General features: G+C 36.7%; 1 protein-coding gene across 1 annotated transcript in view; it reads right to left on the minus strand.

Annotated features, from left to right (window-relative positions):
* ARHGEF9 (Cdc42 guanine nucleotide exchange factor 9) overlaps positions 1 to 23,846 on the minus strand; it is a 170,232-nt gene that overhangs the window by 73,999 nt on the left and 72,387 nt on the right. The window contains exon 4 of the mRNA XM_080795432.1: positions 13,278 to 13,457. Within this exon, the coding sequence (XP_080651558.1) occupies positions 13,278 to 13,457 (180 nt within the window). The remainder of the gene's footprint in view (positions 1 to 13,277; positions 13,458 to 23,846) is intronic.

Raw genomic sequence — 23,846 nt, forward strand, 5'->3', positions numbered from 1 at the left:
TGGAAGGGGAGGTGAACCATGAGAGACTATGGACTCTGAAAAACAACCTGAGGGTTTTGAAGGGGCGGGGTGGGAGGGTGGGGGAACCAGGTGGTGGGTATTAGGGAGGGCACAGATTGCATGGAGCACTGGGTGTGGTGAAAAAACAATGAATACTGTTACGCTGAAAATAAATAAAAAATTAAAAAAAAAAAAAAAAAAAAAAAAAAAAAAAAAAAAAAAAAAAAAACCTACTTCCTTGAAGGCTTTTATCATGATTTGATACTGTACTTTGTCAAGCACTTTTTCTGCATCTATTGAAATGATCATATGGTTTTTATCAATTGTTTTATTGTTGTGACACATCATGTTGGTTGATTTGAGAATATAGAACCATGTTTGCATCCCAGGAATAAATCCCACTTGATTGTGGTTGATGATTTTTTTAACATATTGTTGCTTATGGTCTGCTAATATTTTTTGAGTATTTTTGCATGTATGCTCAGCAGGGATATTGGCCTGTAGCGTTTCTCTCTCTCTCTCTCTCTCTCTTTCTGGTGCCTTTATCTTGTTTTAGTGTAAGGGTGATACTGGCCTCATAGAATGAATTTAGAGGTTTTCTTTATTCTTTTATTTTTTTTAATATTTCAAGAAGAATACATATTAACTCTTCTTTAAATGTTTGGTATAATTCTCCTGTGAAGCCAACTGATCCTGGACTTTTGTTTGTTGGGAGTTTTTTTGATTACTGACTCAGTCTCCTTGTTGGTAATCAGTATGTTCTAGTTTTCTATTTCTTGCAGTTTGGGTAGGTTATGTGTTCCTAGGGATTTATCCATTTGTTCTATTTGTTCTATGTTCCCTAATTTGGTGGCATATAGTTTTTCATATTTTTTAAACAATTGTCTGTATTTCTGTGGTGTTGGTTGTTATTTTTCCTCTTTCAGTTATGATTATAATTATTTGAGCCCTCTCTGTCTCTCTGTCTTTGATGAGTCTGGCTAAAGGTTTATTAATTTTGTCAATCTTTTCACTGATCTGTTCTATTGATTTTTTAGTTAATATATCATCTATTTTTGCTCTCATCTTTTTCATTTCCTTCCTTCTGCTGGTTTTGAATTTTATTTGTTGTTTCTTATCTAGTGATAAAGGAAATGTTCAACTTTTAATGTTTGTGGACCCTGCTCCTGGGCTCCAAGGGAAGCTATACTTTTATAAGAATCAGAACGACTGGGGCCCCTGGGTGGCTCAGTGGGTTAAGCCTCTGCTTTCAGCTCAGGTCATGATCTCAGGGTCCTGGGATCAAGCCCCGCATTGGGCTCTCTGCTCGGCGGGGAGCTGCTTCCCCTTCTCTCTGCCTGCCTCTCTGCCGACTTGTGATCTCTCTCTCTCTCTCTCTGTGTCAAATAAATAAATAAATAAATAAATATTAAAAAAAAAAAAAAGAATCAGAACGACTTCACCAAACTTCAAAGTATGGGCTCTATATATGCCCTGAGAACACATTGTGCATCTGTTTTGTAGCAAATACCAAAAAAGAAATATTTCAAACTAGAGATAGGAGTAAAAATCTCCCCAGTTCTATTTCTATAGCTCTGAAGCCTGCAACCTTGCATATACTAAAAGCATAAGATAAAGTTTGTAATTTTCTGAAATGTCCTTCATCATGATGATTTGTTGACTCTTGAAACAAAACAAAACAAAACATATATAACCCTGTATTAAACATTCCTTTTCTGGAGCACTTTCTTCCATGTTAAGACTGTGTATTTTGGGCTGTTGTCCTTCCTTGGGCTTGAATAAAACTCTCTTCCTTAAAAAAAAAAAAAAGAAATTCTAAAAGGTTTTTATTTTCTTCCAAGTTTTTATTGTAAATTCCAGTTAGTTAACATAAAGTGTGATATTTGGTTCATGAAAATGATTTAGTGATTCATCACTTACATACAACACCTAGTGCTTATCACAAGTGCTCTCCTTAATACCCATCGCCCATCTAACCTATCTGGTCACCCACCATTCCTCCAGCAACCCTCAGTTTGTCCTCTATAGTTAAGAGTTGGTTTTAAGGTTTGCCTCTTTTTCCCCCTGTGTTCACCTGTTTTGTTTCTTAAATTCCACATGAATGAAATCATATGGTATTTGTCTTTCTCTGACTGATTTATTTCACATAGACTAATATTCTCCAGCTCCATCCATGTCATTGCAAATGACAAGATTTTGTTCTTTTTGTGGCTGAGTAATATTCCATTGTGTATGTACACACACACACACACACACACACACACACACGGATGTATACTTCTTTATCCATTCATCAGTCAGTGGATATTTGGACTCTCCATAATTTGGCTAGTCCAATATTTGGACTCTCCACAATAATGCTGCTATAAACATCAGGTGCATGTATCTATCTGAATTAGTGTTAATGTAAACTTTGCTAAATACCTAGTAGTGCAACTGCTGGATCCTGGGGTAGTTCTATTGTGACCTTTTTGAGGAACCTCCATACTGTTTTCCAGAGTGGCTGCACCAATTTGCACTCCCACCATTAGTGTAAGAGGGTTCTCCCTTTTTCCACACTCTTGCCAACATCTGCTGTTTCCTGTGTTATTTACTTTAGTTATTCCGGCAGTTGTGAGGTGATATCTCATTGTTGTTTTAATTTCCCTGAAGATGAATGATGATAAACATCTTTTCGTGTATTTGCTAGCCATCTGTATGTATTCTTTGGAAAAAAAAATATTTATGTCTTCTGCCCATTTTCAACTGGATTATTTGTATTTAAGGTATTGAGCTTGATAAATTCTTTATAGATTTTGGACACTAATCCTTCATCAGATATGTCATTTACAAATATTTTCTCTCATTCTGAAGGTTGCCTTTTAATTTGATTATTGTTTCTTTCACTGTGCAGAAGCTATTTTATCTTGATAAGGTCCCGAGAGTTCACTTTTGCTTTTGTTACCCTTGCCTCCAGAGATGTGTATAGTAACAAGTTGCTATAACCTATGCCACAGAGGTTGCTGTTTGTGCTCTCCTCTAGGATTTTGATGGTTTCCTTTCTTACATTTAGGTCTTTCATCCACTTTGAATTAACTTTTGTGTATGGTGTAAGAAAGTTGTCCAGTTTTACCAACATCATTTGTTGAAGAGACTGTCTTTTTCCCATTGGATATTCTTTCCGGCTGTGTTGAAGATTAGATTGACCATACACTTGTAGGTCCATTTCTGTGTTTTCTATTCTGTTCAATTGATCTGTGTCTGCTTTTGTGCCATACCATACTGTCTTGATTATTACAGCTTTGTAATACAGCTTGAAGACCAGAGTTGTGTTGCCTCCAGCTTTTCTTTTCTTTTTCAGTATTGCTCCAGGTATTTAGGGTCTTTTGTGGCTCCATTCAAATTTTAAGATTGTTTGTAGTAGCGCCATGAAAAATGCTGGTAGTATTTTGATAGGGATTGCATTAAATGTGTAGATTGCTCTGAGTAGTATAAACATTAACAATGTTTTTCTTCCAATCCATGAACATGGAATGTCTTTCCATTTCTTTGTGTCCTCTTCAATTACTTTCATCCGTGTTTTACAGTTCTCAGAGTACAAGTCTTTCATCTCTTTGGTTAGCTTTATTCCTCAGTATCTTATGTCTTTGGTGCAATTGTAAATAGGATCAATTCCTTAATTTCTCTTTCTACTGCTTCTTTATTGATATACAGAAATGCAACAGATTTCTGTATTTTGGTTTTGTATTGTGTGAATTTACTGAATTCATGTATCAGTTCTAGCAATTTTTTGGTGGAATCTTTCAGGTTTTCCACATAGAGTATCATGTTGTCTATAAATAGTGAAAGTTTTGCTTCTTCCTTGCCAATTTAGATGCATTTTATTTATTATTGTTGTCTGATTGCTGAGGCTAGAACTTCCAGTACTATGTTAAATAATAATGGTGACAGTGGACATCCATCCCTGTCTTGTCCTTCACCATAGAGGAAAAACACTCAATTTTCCCCATTGAGAATGGTATCAGCTGTGGGTTTTTTAATATGGCCTTTATGATGTTGAGGTATGTTCCCTCTCACCCTACTTTGTTGAGGGTTTTTATCAAGAATGAATGTTGTATTTTGCCAAATGTTTTTCTGCATCTATTAAGAGCATATGATCATATTTCTTATCTTCTCTTATTAATATGGTGTATCATCTTGATGGATTTGCAAATATTGAACTGTCCTTGCAACCAATGAGTAAATCCCACTTGATCATGGAAAATGATTCTTCTACTGTACTGTTGGATTTGATTTGCTAGTATTTTGTTAAGAATTTTTTGTGTCCATGTTCATCAGGGATATTGGTTTGTAGTTCTCTTTCTTAGTGGCATCTTTGTCTGGTTTCGGAATCAATGTAATGCTGGCCTCATAGGATGATCTTGGAAGTTTTCCTTCTATTTCTGTTTTTTGGAACAGTTTGAGAAGAATAGGTATTAAGTCTTCTTTAAATGTTTATTAGAGGGATAGCTCTGGATCCAGATAGCACCTGGATAGCTCTGTCAGTCAAATGTCTGCCTTCAGCACAGGTCATGACCCCAGGGTCCTGGGATCAGGTCCCTTATTGGGTTCCTTGCTCAGCAGGGAGCCTGTTTCTCCCACTGCCTGAGGCTCCCCCTGCTTGTGCTTGCTCTCTCACTTTCTCTTTCTGACAAATAAATACATAAAATCTTAAAAAAATAAATGTTTAGTAGAATTTTCCTGGGAAGCCATCTGGCCCTGGACATTGTTTATTGGGAGATTTTTGTTTACTGATTCAATTTCTTTGTTGGTTATCAGTCTGTTCAAGCTTTATATTTGTTCCTTTTTTTAGTTTTGGCAGTTCATATGTTTCTAGGAATTTATCCATTCCTTCAGATTGCCCAGTTTGTTGCATATAGTTGTTCATATATTCTCTTGAAAATTGTTTGTATTTCTGTTGTGTTAGTTGTGATCTTTCTTCTCTCATTTGTGATTTTATTTGGGTCCTTTGTCCTTTCTTTTTGATAAGTCTGGCTATGAGTTTATTAATTTTATTAATTTTTTCAAAGAACCAGCTCCTGTTTTCATTGACCTATTTTATGTTTTGTTGTTGTTTCTGTATCATTTATCTCTGCTCTCATCTTTATTCTTTCCTTTCTTCTGTTGGTTTTGGGTTTCTATTGTTGTTCTTTTTCTAGCTTCTTTAGGTGTAGTTTGTGTATTTGAGATTTTTCTTGCTTCATTTTTTTTTTCTTTTATTTTTATTAAGTTCAGTTAGCCACTTTATATTACATCATTAGTTTTTGATGTAGTGTTCAATGATTCATTAGTTGCATATAACACCCAGTGCTCATCAGAACATGTGTCCTCCTTAATACCCATCACCCGGCTAATACCTCCCCTCTGAAACCCTCATTTTGTTTCCCATAGTCAGAGTCTCTCATGGTTCATCTCCCTCTCTGATTTCTCCCTTCAGTTTTCCCTCCCTTCTCCTATGGTCCTCCACGTCATTCATTATGTTCCACATATGAGTGAAACCATATGATAATTGTCTTTCTCTAATTGACTTATTTACTTAGTATAATACCTCTAGTTCAATCCATGCTGATGAAAATGGTGGGTAATCATCTTTTCTGATGGCTGAGAAATATTCCACTGTATATATGTACCACATCTTCTTTACTCATTCATCTGTTGAAGGGTATCTCAGCTCTTACAGTTTGGCTATGGTGGACATTGATGCTATGAACATTGGGGTGTATGTACCTCTTCTTTTCACTACATCTCTATCTTTTGGGTAAATATCTGTAGTGCAATTATTGGATCATAGGGTAGCTCTATTTTTAACATCTTAAGGAAACTCCATACTGTTTTCCAGAGTGGCTATACCAACTTGCATTCCCACCAACAGTGTAAGAGGGTTCCCCTTTCTCCACATCTTCGGGTACATTTGATATTTCTTGCCCTGTGGATTTTTGCCATTCTAACTGGTGTAAAGTGGTTTCTCATTGTGGCTTTGATTTTTATTTCTGTGATGGGTAGTGACGTTGAGCATTTTTCATGTGTCTGTTAGCCATTTGGATGTCTTCTTTGGAGAAGTGTCTGTTCCTGTCTTCTGTCCATTTTTTGATCCGATTATTTGTTTTTGGGGTGTTGAGTTTGAGAAGTTCTTTATAGATCTTGGATATCAGTCCTTTGTCTGTATTGTCATTTGCAAAAAATCTTCTCCCATTCCATGGGTTGCCTCTTTGTTTTGCTGACTGTTTCCTTTGTTATACAGAAGCTTTTTATCTTGATGAAGTCCCCAAAGTTCATTTTTGCTTTTGTTTTCCTTGCCATTGGAGATGTGTCTTGAAAGAAGTTGCTGTGGCCACTGTTGAAGAGGTTACTGCCTATGTTCTCTTCTAGGACTTTCATGGATTCCTGTCTCACATTGAGGTCTTTCATCCATTTTGAGTTCATCTTGCATATGGTGTAAGAGAATGCTCGAGTTTCATTCTTCTGTCCAATTTTCCTAGCAGCACTTATTGAAGCGACTGTCTTCTCCTTGTTTCTTGAGGAAAGCCTGTATTGCTATATACTTCCCTCTTATGACCACTTTTGCTGCATCCCAGAGGATTTTGAGGGTTCTGTTTCACTTTCATTTGTTTTCATGTATTTTTTTTTAATCCCTTCTTTAATTTCCTGGTTAACCCATTCATTCTTTAGTAGGATTTTCTTTAACCTCCATGTATTTCTGGTCTTTCCAATTCCTTTCTTGTGGTTGACTTCAAGTTTCATAGTGTCATAGTCTGAAAAGATGCATCATATGATCTCAGTCTTTCTCTATTTGTTGCGTCCTGATTTGTGAACCAGTGTGTGATCTACTCTGGAGAATGTCCAATGTGCACATGAAAAGTATGTGTATTCTGCTGTTTTAGGATGGAATGTTGTGACTGTATCTGTTAAATTCATCTGTTCCAATATGTCCTTCAAAGCCACTGTTTTCTTGTTGATTTTCTGTGTGGATCACTCTAAGTGGGGTGTTAATATCTCCTACTATTATTATATTACTATGAATCAGTTCCTTTATGTTAACTATTAACTGTTTTATATATTTGGATGCTCCATGTTGGGTGCATATATATTTACAATTCTTATATCTTCTTGTTGGATTGTCCCGTTTATTACTGTATAGTATCTTTCTTTTTTTTAATTTAATTTTTTCAATGTTCTAGAATTCATTGTTTAGTATCTTTCTTTTTCTCTTTTTATAGACTTTATTTTGAAGCCCATTTTGTATGATTTAAGTATTGCTATCTGGTTTTCTTTTGAATCCAGTTGCATAATAAATATTTCTCTATCCCCTCACTTTCAATGTGTAGGTGTCCTTAGGTCAGAAATGAGTATATTGTAGGCAGCACATAGCTGGATCTTTTTTTTTTTTTTAATTCATGCTGTCACCCTATCTTTTGATTAGAATATTTAGTCCATTATATTCAAAGCAATTATTGATATATATTTATTGCCATTTCATTATCTGTTTTATAGTTATTTTTGAAGTTTTTCTCTTATTTCTTTCTTCTTTCTTCCATGGTTACTGTTTTTCTTTAGTGATATACTTGGGCTCCTTACTGTATTATTTGCATATCTTTTACTGGTTTTTGATTTGTGGTTACCATTCAGATTATATGTAACATCTTCTGCATGTAGCAGTGTATATTAAGCTGTGCATGCTTAATTTTGAACTAATTCTTTGCTCCTCTCCCCTCCACATTCCAGGTATTTGGTATCATATATCCTTTTGTTTTGAGTTTGTCTTGACCAAAATTTACAGCTACAATTGATCACTTTTTGCTTTTGTATTCCCTGTTTGTCATACTCTTACTTAGGGTTTTTGGTTTCCACTTACAGAATGCCCCTGAACATTTTTTGTAGGTCTGGTTTAGTGGTCATGAATTATCTTAAGTTTTGTTTGCCTGGGAAACTGTATCTCTCCTTGTATTCTGAATGATAGCCTTGCTGTATAAAGTATTCTTGGTTGAAGATTTTTTTTTTTCTTTCAGCACTTTGAATATTTAGACTACTTTCTTCTGGTATACAAAATTTCTGCTGAAAAATCCTCTGACAGTCTTTGGGTTTTTCTTTGTCAAATTACTGTGTGTCTTGGTGATGACCTCCTTGGGTTGAATTATTTTGTTGGGGGGGAATCTCTGTACTTCCTGATTCTAGATCTCTTTTTCCCTCCCCAGATTTGAGAATTTTCCAGCTATTATTTCTTCAAATATATTTTCTGCCTCCCACCCTCTTCTTCTGGGATCCCTGTAATGCAAATGTTATTACACTTGATGGAGTCACTGAGTTCTCTAAAGCCTATTCTCATTATGCAGTATTTGTTTGCCTTTCACCTTTTCAGAACAACCTAATTTAAAAAAAAAAGCAAAACAGTATATTAAAACTACATTAACATATTAAAATGAAAAATCATGATCATTTTTGTAGATATATAAACATTTGAAAAAACACATATATGATAAAAAACCACCAATACACTAAGATTAGAAAGAGAAGCCTCTGATATGATAAAGGCCAACCATGAAAAAAACTAAAGCTAATATCATTCTTAATGGTAAAATACTGAATGCTTGCCCCTAAGATCAAGTACAGATGTCTGCTTTTACATTTCACCAGAGCAATAAGACAAGAAAAAGAAAGAGAAGGCATATAGATTGGATATAAGGAAATAAAAACTAATGTAGCATTGTGTATAAACTATTTGTAAAAAAAAATTGAAAAATGAAGAAAATGAAGAAATAAACTTTGTTCAGAAATGATATATGATTATATGTATATAAAATCCTAAAGAATCTACCAAAATACTATAACCAATTATTAAATTTAGTAATATGTCAGGATTCAACATCAATAAATAAAAATCAATTGTATTTACCGTGTCTTTATCAATTATTTATTTATCACAGCAACAAACTATAGGAAATTAAAATAAAAATACTCTTTGCAGTAGCAAAAACAACAAAACAAAAACAAAAACCAAAAAACCCACAAAAAACAATAAAAAAACCCTAGAAATCAATTTTTAAAAAATAAGGTCAATATTTATACCATTATAACTAGCAACAATGCTAGAAGAAATTATAGAAACATAGACAGATAGGTATTTGTTCACAGAGCTGAAAGCCTACAAATTTTCCCAAAATTAAATCTACAAATTTAATTCTATCCTAATCAAAATGTTGGCAGTGTTTTTTTGCTTGTTTTTTGGTAGAGCTTAAGCAAGCTGATTTTCCTCCCAGTTTTATTGAGGAAAAATGGACATACATCACTGTATAAATTTAAGGTGTACAGCATGATTGTTGAATATATATTGTAAAATGATTATATAATAATAACATCCATCATCTCATACAGTTACAATAAAGAGAAAGGGGTGCTTGGGTGGCTTAGTTGGTTGAGTCTGACTTGATCTCAGCTGAAGTCTTGATCTCACGTTCATGTGTTCAAGCCCCATATCAGGCTCAAAAAAAAATTATTCCCTGTGATGAGATAAATTTATATAGAAAAACAAATCACCTATAGTAGGCAAAATTGTTTTGAAGAAAAATTAATTTGAAACACTTACACTACCTGCTTTTAAGACTTGTTATGAAGCTACATTAATCAAGATAGTGTGATTTTTTTTTATCCTATGTATGGTGATAGACATTAGCTAGACTTATTGTGATCATTTTGTGATCATTTTGCAATATATACAAATATCAAATCATTATGCCGTGCACCTGAAACTAATTCATTATATGTCAATTATATCTCAATTAAAAATAGCAATAAGGAATAACAATATGGTATTTGGATATGAATATTCACACAGGTCACTAGAATACAATAATGTCCTTAAAAATAATCCCATATATATATAAGACTGATTTTTGACCAAAGTGCCCAAGTAATTTAGTGTAGGAGTTAAGTTTTTTCAATAAGCCATGCTGGAACAAAACTAGATATCCATGTGGAAACAAATTAACTATGGCCCTTATTTTGTAACATATACAAAAATTACCTGATAAAAGATCAGAAACCTACATATAATAAACAAAACAACATAACTTTTATAAGAAAACAGGAGAAAATTTCGTGACTTGGGTTAGGCAAAGTTTTCCTAAATAAGACCCAAAAAGACATGAATCATTAAAGAAAACAGTGATAAACTGAATTTCAACAAAATTGAAAGTTTATGCTTTTCAAAGACGCTGTTAAGAAAATGAAAGGCTAAGCCACAAACTGGGAGAAAATCTTTCCAATTCATATAACTGACCAACTACTTATGAACAATAAATTAAAAATCTCTCAAAACTGAATAAGAAAACAAACAACCTGCTTAGAAGTGTGGAAAAGACATGAACAGACATTTCACCAAAGATTTTATACAGATGGCAAATAAATACATGAAAAAATGCTTTACATAATTTGCAATTAGGTAAATGCAGATTAAAATCACAAGGAAATGTCACTATATACCTATTAGAATGGCTAAAAAACAAACAACAAAAAGACACCTAGCATGAAACCTAGTAATCCCACAGATGGAAGGAACCTAGTAAACAACCCAGATATCCTGGAATGCACTAGTGAATGAATGGGTGGTATATTCATACAACAGAATGTTATTAATAAAAAAGAACCAACTACTGATACATGCAACAACATAATGATATCAAAGGCATTCTGGTAAGTAAAAGATGCTAAACACAAAGATTACTACTGTATCATTCCATTTATATGACACTGTAGAAAAAGTAAAATTATGGTGACTGAATGCGGATCACTGTTTAGCCAGGAGTGGGAAGAGGGAATGGCTACAATGGGAGAATAAGAAAACTTAATGAAGTGGTAGAAATGTTCTGTATCTTGATTATACGGTAGTTATACAACTATATATATATTTGTTAAAATTCATCAAATTATACACAAAAATTGGTGAATCTTACTGTATGTAAATGACATCTAAACAAAGCTGATAAAAATGACATTGTAGAAGTGAATAAGAAGGTAAACAATCTAATATTTTTTTAAAAAGGCAAACTAACATGTAAAAGAAATGATAATATACCATGATCAGGTAGGCTTCATTCCAGCAATACAATAATTTAACATATAAAAATCATTCAATCCAAATTCACCGCTTTAATAGATTAAAGGGTAGAAGCATTGTGATCATTTCAACAGATCAGTGGTTCTTTTTGTCCTCCAGGGGACATTTGACAATGTCTGGAGACATTTTCGTTGTCACAACTCAGTGGTGCTGGGGTACTACTGGCATTCAGTGGGTAGAGAACAAGAAAGCTGTTAAATACACCACAATGCAGAGGGCAGGCTCCAACAAAGAACTACTATCCTATATTCTATTTCCCAATCACTGTGATTATGATATCTATATATATTGCTATAAGTTACATATATCTAGTCTGTTATTTACTTAACTACATACATCTAGTCTATTGTTCCTTGCAACATAATACTCCACACTAAGCATCCCCCATATGTTTTTTATTCATCCTCTGGTGGTAAATACCTAAATTGCTTCTAATTGCACTCAACCACATACACCACCACCATGTAATTAACAGCCTTGCAAATGCTCCCTCATGAACCTCTGTTAAGAATTTCCCTGGGAGGGGCACCTGGGTGGCTCAGTGGGTTAAAGCCTCTGCCTTAGGCTCAGGTCATGATCCCGGGGTCCTGGGATCAAGCCCCGCATTTGGGCTCTCTGCTCAGCGGGGAGCCTGCTTCCCCCTCTCTCTCTGTCTGCCTCTTTGCCTACTTGTCATCTCTGTCTGTCAAGTAAATAAATAAAAAAAAAAGAATTTCCCTGGGATATATATGAAAACACTATGTCATACATATTTTGTCATATACTATGTCAACACTATGTCATATACATATAAATATTGCCCTGGTGCTTTCTGACATGGCTGAACCATTTTAAATACTGTGCAGAAAAAGTTAACTTATCAGGCCTGAGACTACGATTCTTAGAAAGACCTCCTTGGAAGATTGGCTCTTGGCTGGTATCTTGGAACGTGGATCTCAAGAGGGGTCTCATCATTCCCTGACATGAGTGGCTCACTATGCCTACACAGTTTATATACGGAATGTGGCTTATGCTGGACACCTGCTTCTCATCGGAGAATCTGGAACTTTGGTACATTTTAGGCAGAGCATGCCCACATGACCAGTCCCCCACAAAAGTCTTGGGTACTGATTCCCTAATGAGTTCTCTGATAGAAAACATTTCACATGTGTTGTAACAACTCATTGCAAGGGGAATTGAGTATATCTTATGTCACTCCACTGGGAGAGGTATCTTGGAAGCTTGTCCCTAGATTTCTCCAGACTTTGTGCCATGTGCCTTTTATTTCTGCTGATTTTTCTTCGCATCTTTTAGCTATAATAAATCATAACCACAAGTATGACTATATACTGATTCCTGTGAATCTTTCTAAGAAATCACTGATCATAAGAGCAGTCTTATGGAATAGTCCCCCAACAAACATATGGGGAATTTGCAAAAGATTTACTCCTAGTTGCATACTTTTCTGTGTCATTTGAATTTTGTATCATGTGCACATAATACCTCTTTAAAAATGAATATTTTATGCAAAGGAGAAGAGTTGGAAGAACAACTAAGTCCCCTGTGAATGAAACCCCCCCAAAATATTAGAGAAGCATGGAAGTGTACAATGAATGCTTCTTATATTCCAGATGAGGAATCCCAAAGAAGGTAAGGGACTTACCCAAAATTACCTAGACAGTCATTACAGACACAGGACTCAAATCCTTGCTCTCCTGTTTCCTAGTGCTCCTTCCTCTAAGTCACATGACCCTTTTTCCTACATTTATTACTTCCTTTACCTTATTGCTCTCCTCTAAATGCCTTAAAGGGGTCTACTTTCATGCTGACTACACTTTTCAGATCCCTGTATTTTCCATGTAGTTTCCAAAACAATAAGTTCCATAGAAACTGATCCCAACAGGTACAGAAAAAAGAAAGCGAAGAAAATTCTACTGGTAGGTTTCTTGAAGGAGAGGAAAAAGGGAAGGGAATGGTTAAGAAAAAGTCCTAGACCAAATAACAGTACCCTTCCTAAGTCCTCACACCCTGGCAAGAAGGTTACATCAGGGTTGTAGGAATCTATCCCCCACCACAGGAAAAAGAAGCTGAGCATGAACATACAGTTCAGACACTCCTTCTATTTCTTCCTATCACCTCTCAAAACTCTTTCTAAGGGGAAGATGCTTACGTGCTCCAGGAAGCAGGGTCCTATCTCACTGAGGTGGGGGTCATCATTGTTGTACTGTTTCTCCAGGTCTCTCACGAAGCCCATCTGAAACCTGTAGATGTCTTCAATGTTCCCAAAGATTACTTTCAGTTGCTCATCACTGAACATGTCCCTTCTCTTCCGGCATTGCTTCAAGTAGCCCTGCAAACAATGGAGAAGTCCAGGATGAGGATGTTCCTGACTCCAGGAACTTTACCATTTATTAAGCACTAAGAAGGTTCAATTCCTACTTTATGAAATTGACACAGAATAATCATTTCCATTTTTCATATGAGGAAATTGAGGTTGAAAGAAGGAAGTCCCTCTACCAGTGAATAATTAGGAAAGCTTGATCATAAGCAAAGTTCTTCAGAGTGCAGAATCCAGAGTATAGAGCTTTCCCCACCATTCTCTATGACAAGGATCCAAAAAGTCATAGGGCCCTTTCTCAGAAGCTGATCAAGCACAAGTATCTTTACTCATTTTAGGAGTTATTAGATTTAGCTAGATCCATTAACATCTCAAAATTTCCCATTTCTTATAGGACCAATCTAAACTATTAATAACATTGACAAAAATTTGGAAACAGAAGCTGAGTCAGGAAAACTTTGAATTAACAAATACAAACCATTCCTTAAAGATAGCTGACCAGCAAAGATCATTTGGATGAGCTTGGCCAGTAAGTCCACAAGTGCCTGGGTGTGGTGTTTAACACAGTGAGTACTCAGGACACATTCATGAATAAACATGAATTAATACAGCTAGCCATTGATAAAAGGGTAAATTCAATGAAAGAGATTTTTGATCTGATAAGAGAGTACTAAGATAATACAACCAGACTTGGGGCACACTGTACGTCAGGGTAAAAAAGAGAAAGAAAGAAAGAATTAAAAAAAAAAAACAAAACCAAAAACCTTCCATTCTGAACCAACTGGTGTAAACTGCTAATGGCCACTGTGTTCACTAGATATTATTAGGGCATGAAAATATTCTTGGTGAGACTACATTATGGTCATTTACTTTCATCTAAAAGTTAAATGGGATTTTTGTAATTGGGGCCCAAATGAGGAACGTTATTGTGACTAACAACTGTCTACACATCCACTTTGTCTCCTCTTTATACAGCTTCCAATGTAACTATCATCTAGGCATACCCCAGGAAAATCCTCATTCCTGACTTCAAGCCCTTTACCAACACCAAGCAAAATCTCACTTCCATGATCACTTCCCACCTTCCAATTCAGCCATTAAATACTAAGTGTCTTTCAACAACTTGCAAATTAATAGTCTGTGACTGTGTTGATGTTTAACTAATGGCTGGTGTTCTCTTTGGTTGACATGCTCAAGATGTCCTGTATTTATTCATATTTAATTCCTGACCAGGAGAAATATGTCCTCTATTTCCAGAATACCCTAAGTGCTACTTCTTTTACTGAAGTAATTCCCAAAATTCTGCCTCCCTAGTAATCATCCCTTGACTAAGGGACAGAAAAATAAACTACCTGCCAGAATGCAACTCCCAGAGTTTGCTTGCTTCAGTCTCCTTCCCCCCATCTCTCTTTCTCTTACCCTATCACCTTTGGAAGTGTATTAGCCATAGTGGAGAAAGGAAAGCAGTGGGCATATCATCTGGCAGGAACTTTTCCATTTTGACCTTAGGTGAAGGGGCACAGATTTCCTCATCCCTTTCCCAGTGTTCCTCCCTAAGATAGGCCTGTGATCACAGCTGGAAAAAATGGTAACAATGTCACATCAGCATGTCATTTCTGCATAAATAGTAGGTATTGGTAAGTAACCACACTGGAAGACATAAGAAACCAGCTTGGACAGCTCATTCATCCCTTGAGAAGCCAGTTCAGAAAATGCCTAATAGTTCTGCTCACTGCTCCTATTTGAAAGGTCTCAGGGAAATAACAAATTAGCATCACATCCCCAAAGTATAGCAGGGATGCTAGAGCTAAACACTACTAGGGAATATAACAGAAAGAAAAAGAAGGAAAAAAGTGAGTTCTATTACAGAAAGAACTGATAGAGATGTCAAAGCAGTTTCCCAGTTCCCTAAATAGACTATTTATTGCCATTATCAAGAACATCATTTTCTTTCTGTTAGATTATATATGTTGTAGCAAGGGGATATTAACTATATATAAGGAGAAATGTAACTGCCCATAAGATGGGGGGACTCTAGAGTGTTGTGTCAACTATTTTTCTTAAAACTCTTTTTCGTAAAAGCTAATGCTAGATATAAATATATTTTGGTGCATTTAGATTAATACAGCTATTAGATATGATGATTAGAAAGACTGTCTAGGTCTCTTCAACAAAAGGTTTTGGGAAAATTCAACAACCACATGCAGAAGAATGAAACTCGACCACTTCCTTATACCATAAACAAAAATAAACTTAAAATGGATGAAAGACCTAAATGTGAGACAGAAATCCATCAAAATCCTAGAGGAGAAAAACCACATTAACCTTGGATGCAATAAATTTTTGCATCCAATAAATTTTTCCTTTCAAAGGAAAGGAAAATAAAAGCAAAAATGAATTATTTGGACTTCATCAAGATAAAAAGCTTCTGTACAGCAAAGAAAACAGTCAACAAAACTAAAAGGCAACCTAAAAAATGACAGAACATATTTGCAAATATCTTATCAGATATAGGGCTATTATCCAAAATCTATAAAGAACTTATCAGACTTGACACACAAACCACCCCCCCAAAAATCCAGTCAAGAAATGGACAGACGACAGGTACAGACATGTCACCAAAGAAGACATACATATGGCCAACAGACACATGAAAAAATATGAATCAAAACCACAATGAGATACCACTTAGCACCAGTCAGAATGGCTAAAATTAACAACTCAAGAAACAACAGATGTTTATGAGGATGCAGCAAAAGGGGAACCCTCTTATACTGTTGGTGACAATGCAAGCTGGTCCAGCCACTCTGGAAAAGAGCACGGATGTTCCTCAAAAAGTTGAAAATAGAGCTACCCTACAACCCAGCAACTGCACTACTAGATATTTACCCAAAGGATATAAACATAGTAATTCCAAGGGGCACACATGGAATATTACTCAGCCATCAAAAAGAATGAAATCCTGCCCTTTGCAACAATGTGGATGGAACTGGATGGTATTATGCTAAGCAAAATAAGTCAGTCAGAGAAAGACAAATACCATATGATTAAACTCATCTGTGGAATTTGAGAAATACAACAAATGAACATAGAAGAAGGGAAGGAAAAAAGATGAAAACAGAAGGAGACAAACCATAAAAGACTCTTAACTATAGAAAACAAACTGAGGGTTGCTGGAAGGGAAGTGGGTTGGGGGATGTGGTAACTAGGTGATGGGCATTAAGTAGGGCACCTGATGCAATGAGCACCGGGTGTTATATGCAACTGATGAACCACTGAATTCTACCTCTGAAATTAATAATACACTATATGTTAATTAAATTAAGTTAAATTTAAATAAAAATTTCTTAAAAGACTGTGAAGAAAAGAGAAGGAAGATGGCAGCAGAGTAGGAGGACTATAGGCTCTCCTTGTCCTATGTACACTAGATAATTTTCAAATCTCCCTAAATACCCAGACATTGACCTGAAGACTGACAAAACAAACTCCACAACTAGGGAGAGAAGAAGCCACATCAAAGAAGGTGGGAACTGTGGAGGCATGGTTTAGAGAAAAACCATACTGCGGGTACCCTGCAGAGGAGGGAGCAGTGGTTGCAGAGAAGGGTGAGAGAGAGTGGAACACACATGGGAATGCAGAGGGAGAAATTTTCCCCAAAGCCATTGGCTTGGAAAACAAAAGGGCTGAATTTGGCAAGTTCTTGTAACCACTGGGACATAAAGCCTTAAGTTTTAAAGGTCACTGGTCTTGGTTAGGATAGAGCCCAGAGAACACTACCCTACTCCTGGACAGAAGGCAGGAAAAAAACCTAGGGCAGAAGGTTTGGAAACAGTGACTTGACGAACACTTGGGGCACACAGTGGGGAGATTATTTGTTCTTCTTAGAGGTTCCCGGGAGGCAACATTCCCTGAGACACCCCTCCAGGAACAAAGGAGCTGGCAGGCATCATTTCCCTGTTCTGACTCTCAGCATAAACATAGAGCCATCTACCAAAATCAGCACAGCACTGACTGTGGCTGCCTAACTTGCTTACATCAAATCACATACCCCTGTGCTCTCAAACTTGCCTTAGTCCCAGTGCAGCAGACCCCTTCCCCAGAAGACCAGCAGAAACCCTTGCCCATACCACATATCTAAAGCCCGCAATTTAAAAAGTCAGTAGACTTGGATGGGATAGAGGAAGAAGAGCACTGCACTGTTCCTGGGGAGAAGAGAGGCAAAAGGAAACAAACAAACAAACAAAAAACAGAGGCAAACAGCATGAAAAGAACTCTCTGAAGAACACCTGGGGCACACAGGAAGGAGATTATTCGCTCTTCTCCGAGAGGCAACATTCATGGAGAGACCTCTCAGGACACAAAGGAGATGGCTGGCAACATTTTCCTCCCCTGATCTCGCATAAGCAGGGAGCCACCTGCTAGAAGGAGCTCACTGGCTGCCTAATTTGCTTATACCAAGTCCCACATCCCTGTGCTCTGGCAGAATAGCCATCTTCAGTCAATTTTGCCCAAGTCCCAGTGTGGAAGGCCACTACCCCAGAAGACCAACACAAACCCTTGCCCACACCATGTCTCCCAATCAGAGAGTTCTGCAAGGCCTCAATTCTCATGGAAGCAGTATCAGGTTTCATTTAACCAGGAGGCCAGAACACACTTAGTTAAAACTAGCAATACTCAGGCCAAGGACCAAACACTGCCCCCTGCAGGCAAGGAGAGCCGTTGCAAATGACTGCCCTGAAGGATAGTGCAGCCAAAACACAACAGCAGAGGACACTAAGCACGTACCAGAGACGCTCCCTGAAGCACCAGGCCCTGAACACTACATGATGATCTGTTCTTCAAAAAGCCATTATTTTCAAGATCAGGACACATAACTAGCGTTTCTAACACAGAGAAGAAGACAGAGAATTATACAAAATGCCAAGATGTAGGAATTTATCCCAAATGAAAGAACAGGAGAAGGTTGTGGCCAGAGATCAAAGTGAAACAGATGTTTAAAAAAGAAAAAAAAAAGCCTGATGGGAAATATAAAGCATGAATCATAAGGATATTCACTGGGCTATAGAAAAGAATGGAAGATTTCAGAGAGGAACTTCCTGCAGAGAAAAAAGATTTAGAAAACAGAAATGAAGAATGCAGTAACTGAGACTGGACATAAGACTGATGCAATAAACACCAGGCTGGAAAAGCTGAGGAATAATTAGTGATACAGAAAACAAAATAACGGAAAATAATGGATCTGAACAAAAGAGACAAAGAAGAATTATGTTACATGAGAATACAGAGGGAACATAGTGACACCATCAAACATTATAGCATTCATATTATAGGAGTTCCACAAGAACAGAGAAAGGGGGTAGAAATTTTGAGAAATAAGAGCTAAAAATGTAAAAATAAATAAATAAAATTTAAAAAAAGAGCTAAAAATGTACCTAATCTGGGGAAGGAAATAAATATCCAGGTCGAAGAGGCAGAGAACTCCCATCAAAATCAACAAAGTCAACAAAACACCAAGACATATTGTAATTAACTTGGTAAAATATAGTGATAAAGCAAAACTCTAAAAAGCAACATGACAAAACAACTCCTTAACTTACAAGGGAAGATCCATAAGGCTAGCTAGAGATTTCTCAACAGAAACTTGACAAGCCAGAAAGGGGTGGCATGCTATATTCTGCATTAGAAATACAAAAAAACTGCAGCCAAGAATACTCTATCTAGTAATCTCTTTTTTAAGATTTTATTTATTCATTTATTTGACAGAGAGAGAGGGAACACAAGCAAGGGGAGTGGAAGAGGGAGAAGCAGGCTCCCCATGGAGCAGGGAGCCTGACATGGGCTCTATCACAGGATCCCAGACCAAGACCCAAGCCAAAGGCAGACACCCAGTGACTGAGCCATCCAGGCACCCCTATCCAGCAAGATTATCATTCAGAATAGGAGAGGTAAAGAGTTTCCAAGTCACAAAAAATTAAAGGAATTTCTGAACACTAAACCAGCACTGCAAGAAATATTAAAGGGGATTCACTGAGTAGAGAAAGAGCCCAAAAGTAAAAAAAAAAAAAAAGACCAGAAAGAAACAGAGACAATCTAAGGAACAGGGACTTAAGAGATAAGGAAAAATAAAATAAAATGAAAACAGAGGGGGAGAAAAACCATTGCATTCAGTGACATTAAATTTATATCTTTCAATAATTACTCTGAATGCAAATGGAGTAAACATTCAAATCAAAAGACACACAATGTTAGAATGGATTAAAAAAAAAAAAAAGAACCATTGATGTGCAGCTAAAGAAGATTCATCTTAGAGCCAAAGGCATGTCCAGATTGAAAATGAGGGGATGGTGTTGGGAATTAAGGAGTGTACATGTTATGATGAGCACTGGGTGTAACTAATGAATCATTGAACACTACATCAAAAACTGATGATATACTATACAGTAGCTAACTGAACATAAAAAAAAAAGAAAATGAGTGGATGGAGTATAATTTATCATGGCAATGGACATCAAAAGAAAGATGGAGTATCCATCCTTATATCAGAAAAACTATATTTTAACCCAAACACTGCAATAAGAGATGAAGAAGGAGACTATACCATAATAAAAGGGTCTATCCAACAAGAGCTACAATTAAAAATATATATGCCCCAACATGGGAGCAGCCAACTATATAAAGCAATTAACAACAAAGTAAAAGAAATAATAATACAATAATAGTAGGGGACATTAACACCCCACTCACAGCAATGGAAAGATCATTTATGCAGAAGATCAACAAGGAAACAAGGGCTTCGAAGGACGACCTAGAACAGACGGACTTCAGATATATTCAGAGCATTTCATCCTAATGCAGCAGAATACATATCCTTCCTGAGTGCATAGAACATTCTCCAGAATAGATCATACACTGGGTCAGACCACAATATTTTAAAACTTAAAGTCAATCACAGGAAAAAAAATTGGAAGGACCACAAACATGGAGGTTAAAGAGTATCTTACTAAGGAATTAATGGCTTAATCAGGAAATAAAAGAAGAATTTTAAAAATACATGTAGCAAATGAAAATGCAAGCACAACAGTTCAGAAACTTTGGGATGTAGCAAAGGCAGTCCTAAAAGGGAAGTATATAACAATATAGGACTTTCTCAAAAAACTAGAAAATCTCAAACATATAACTTAAACTTATACCTAAAGGAGCTGGAAAAAGAACAACACATAAAGCCTAAATCTAGCGGGAAAATAAATAAGATCATAAATGAAAGAGGAGAGAACACATCCAACACCACAGAAATACCAACAACATTAGAAGAATATTATGAGCAATTAAATGCCAACAAATTAGGCAACTGGAAAAAATAGATACATCCCTAGAAACATAAACTACCAAAACTGAAACAGGAAGAAATAGAAAAGTTGAACAAACCCATAACCAGTAAAGAAATTGAATCAGTAATAAAAAATCTCCCAAGAAACAAGCGTTCAGGGCCAGACGGCCTCCCAGGAGAATTCTAGCAAACATTTAAAGAATAATTAATACATACACTTCTGAACCTATTTCAAAAAATAGAAATGGAAGGAAGACTTGCAAACTCATTCTACAAGGCCAACATTACCTTGATCCCAAAACCAAAAACATCATTGGAAAGGAGAATTACAAACTAATATCCCTGATGAAAATGGATGCGAAAATTTGAATCCAACAGTACATTAAAAGGATTATTCACCATGACCAAGTGGGATTTATTCCTGGCCTGAAAGGTTGGTTCAACATCTACCAAACATTCAATGTGATACACCAAAGGAATTAAAAGAAAGGATAAGATCTAAGAATCTGGGGTGCCTGGGTGGCTCAGAGGGTGAAGCCTCTGTTTTTGGCTCAGGTCATGATCTCAGGGTCCTGGGATCGAGCCTTTCATTGGGCTTTCTGCTCAGCAAGAAACCTGCTTCCCACCCCCTGCCTGCCTCTCTGCCTACCTGTGACCTCTTTCTTTGGCAAACAAATAAATAAAATTTAAAAAAAAAGTTTAAGAATCTAAAAATCATACGATCCTCTAAGTAGCTGCAGAAAAAGCAACCTTTCTTAATAAAAACCCTCACTGCCTAGGGAGAGGGGGAACATACCTTAATATCATAAAAGCCATATAGAGAACAAAAAGTGAATATCATCCTCAATGGGGAAAAGAAAAGAGCTTTTCCCCTAAGGTCAGGAACACAGTAGGGATGTCCACTCTCACCAGTGTTGTTCAGCATAATACTGGAAGTCCTAGCCAACACAATCAGAAAACAAAAATAAATAAAAGGCATGCAAATCAGCAAAGAAGAAGTCAAACTCTCACTCCTTGCAGATGACATGATACTCTACGTAGAAAACCCAAAAAACTCCACCAAAAACTGCTACAACTGATACAGGAATTTAGAACTGATATAGGATATAAAATCCATGCACAGAGGCCAGATACATTTCCATACACGAAAAATGAAGCAGAAGGAGAAATCAAGGAATTAATCCCATTTATAATTGCACCAAAACCCATAACATATCTAGGAATAAACTTAATGAAAGAGGTAAAGGATCTGTACTCTGAAAACTATACAACACTTATGAAAGAAACAGAGGAAGAAACAAAGAAATGGAAAAAACATTCCATAATCAGGGATGGGAAGAATATTATTGAAATATCTATGCTACCCAAAGCAATCTATAGATTCAATGCAATCCCTATCAAAATGCCATCAATATCTTTCACAGAGCTGGAACAAATAGTCCTAAAATTTGTATGGAAACAGAAAGGACCCCAAATAGCCAAAGGAATGTGGAAAAAGGAAATTAAGCTGGTGGCATTCACAATTCTGGATTTCAAGCTGTATTACATAGCTGTAATCACCAAGACAGCATGGTACTGGAACAAAAACAGAAACAGGTCAATGAAACAGACAGGAAATGCAGAAATGGACCCTTAACTCTATGGTCAACTAATCTTTGACAAAGCAGGAAAGAACATCTAATGGGAAAAGCAGTCTGTTCAACAAATGGTGTTGGGAAAATTGGACATCTACATGTAGAAGAATAAAAATGGATGACTTTCTTACACCATACACAAAAATAAACTTAAAATGGATGAAAGAGTCCATCAAATCCTAGAGGAAAACACAGGCAGCAACATCATTGAACTTGGCCACAGCAACTTCTTCCCAGACACAGCTCCAAAGGCAAGGGAAACAAAAGCAAAAATGAACTTTTGGGACTCAATCAAGATAAAAAGCTTCTGCATGGCAAAGGTAACAGTCAACAAAACTCAAAGGTAACCTATGAAATGGGAAAAAGGTATTTGCAAATGACCTAACAGATAAAGGGTTCATGTTCAAGTTCTATAAAGAACTTCTCAAACTCAACACCTAAAAAAAACCACAAATAATCCAGTCAAGAAATAGGCAGAAGGCATGAAAAGACACTTCTCAAAAGAAATACAAATGGCCAACAGAGAAATGAAAAAGTGCTCCACATCACTTGTCTCCGGGGAAACACAAATCAAAACCACAATGAGATACCACCTTATACCACTTAGAATGGCTAAAATCAACAAGACAGGGAACAACAAATGTTGGCATGGGTGTGGAGAAAGGGGAATTTTCCTACACTGTTAGTGAGAATGCAAGCTAGGGCAGCCCCTCTAGAAAACAGTATGGAAGTTCCTTAGGAAGTTAAAAAGAGGGGGTAGGGGAAAAGATGGTGGACGAGTAGGGGACCCTATTTCAACCAGTCCCCTGAATTAAACTGGATATCTACGAGACCATCCTGAACACCCATGGAATCAGCCTGAGATGTAAGATGATACATCTGGATCTCTACAAACAGAGTATCTCTGGTGGTTAGACTAGAGGTATGAATCTGGAAGCTGTGATTCTGTGGGCAGATATCGGAAGATAAATGGAAGGGGAAGGGAGCATCCATGATCTTGCAGTGGAAAAGCAAAATACTTCCATGCTGGGGACCAGGCATAGGCTCACAGATGGGTAGCAGCAGGGAAAGAATTTAGGGCAGCCCCCTAGACTGAAACCTGGAGCTTTGGGAGTGCATGTATGAACTGGGGTGGCTTGTGGTTTTAGAAGCACACAGGGCCAAGACATGCCTGGACCTGGAAGTGAGGGCTGGGAGTGCTGCTTTGGGGTGTGCACACCACGATGCTGCAGTTTTTAGCAGCACAAACAAAAACAAAGTCAGTATGGCCTGGAGGGCTTTCTGAAAATAGACCTTGATCACTCTGTTCTGAGACAGAAGTTTGGATACGGTCATTTCTACTCTCTCAGAAGAGATGCAGAAAGCCACCAGGGAAAGCCACCAGAGAACAAAAGTTCTCCCAAAATGGTTTTCACCGAGTCCACCACTCCCCACCATGGA

The sequence above is a fragment of the Martes martes genome (assembly GCF_963455335.1).
Source record: "Martes martes genome assembly, chromosome: X".
Lineage (NCBI taxonomy): Eukaryota > Metazoa > Chordata > Mammalia > Carnivora > Mustelidae > Martes > Martes martes.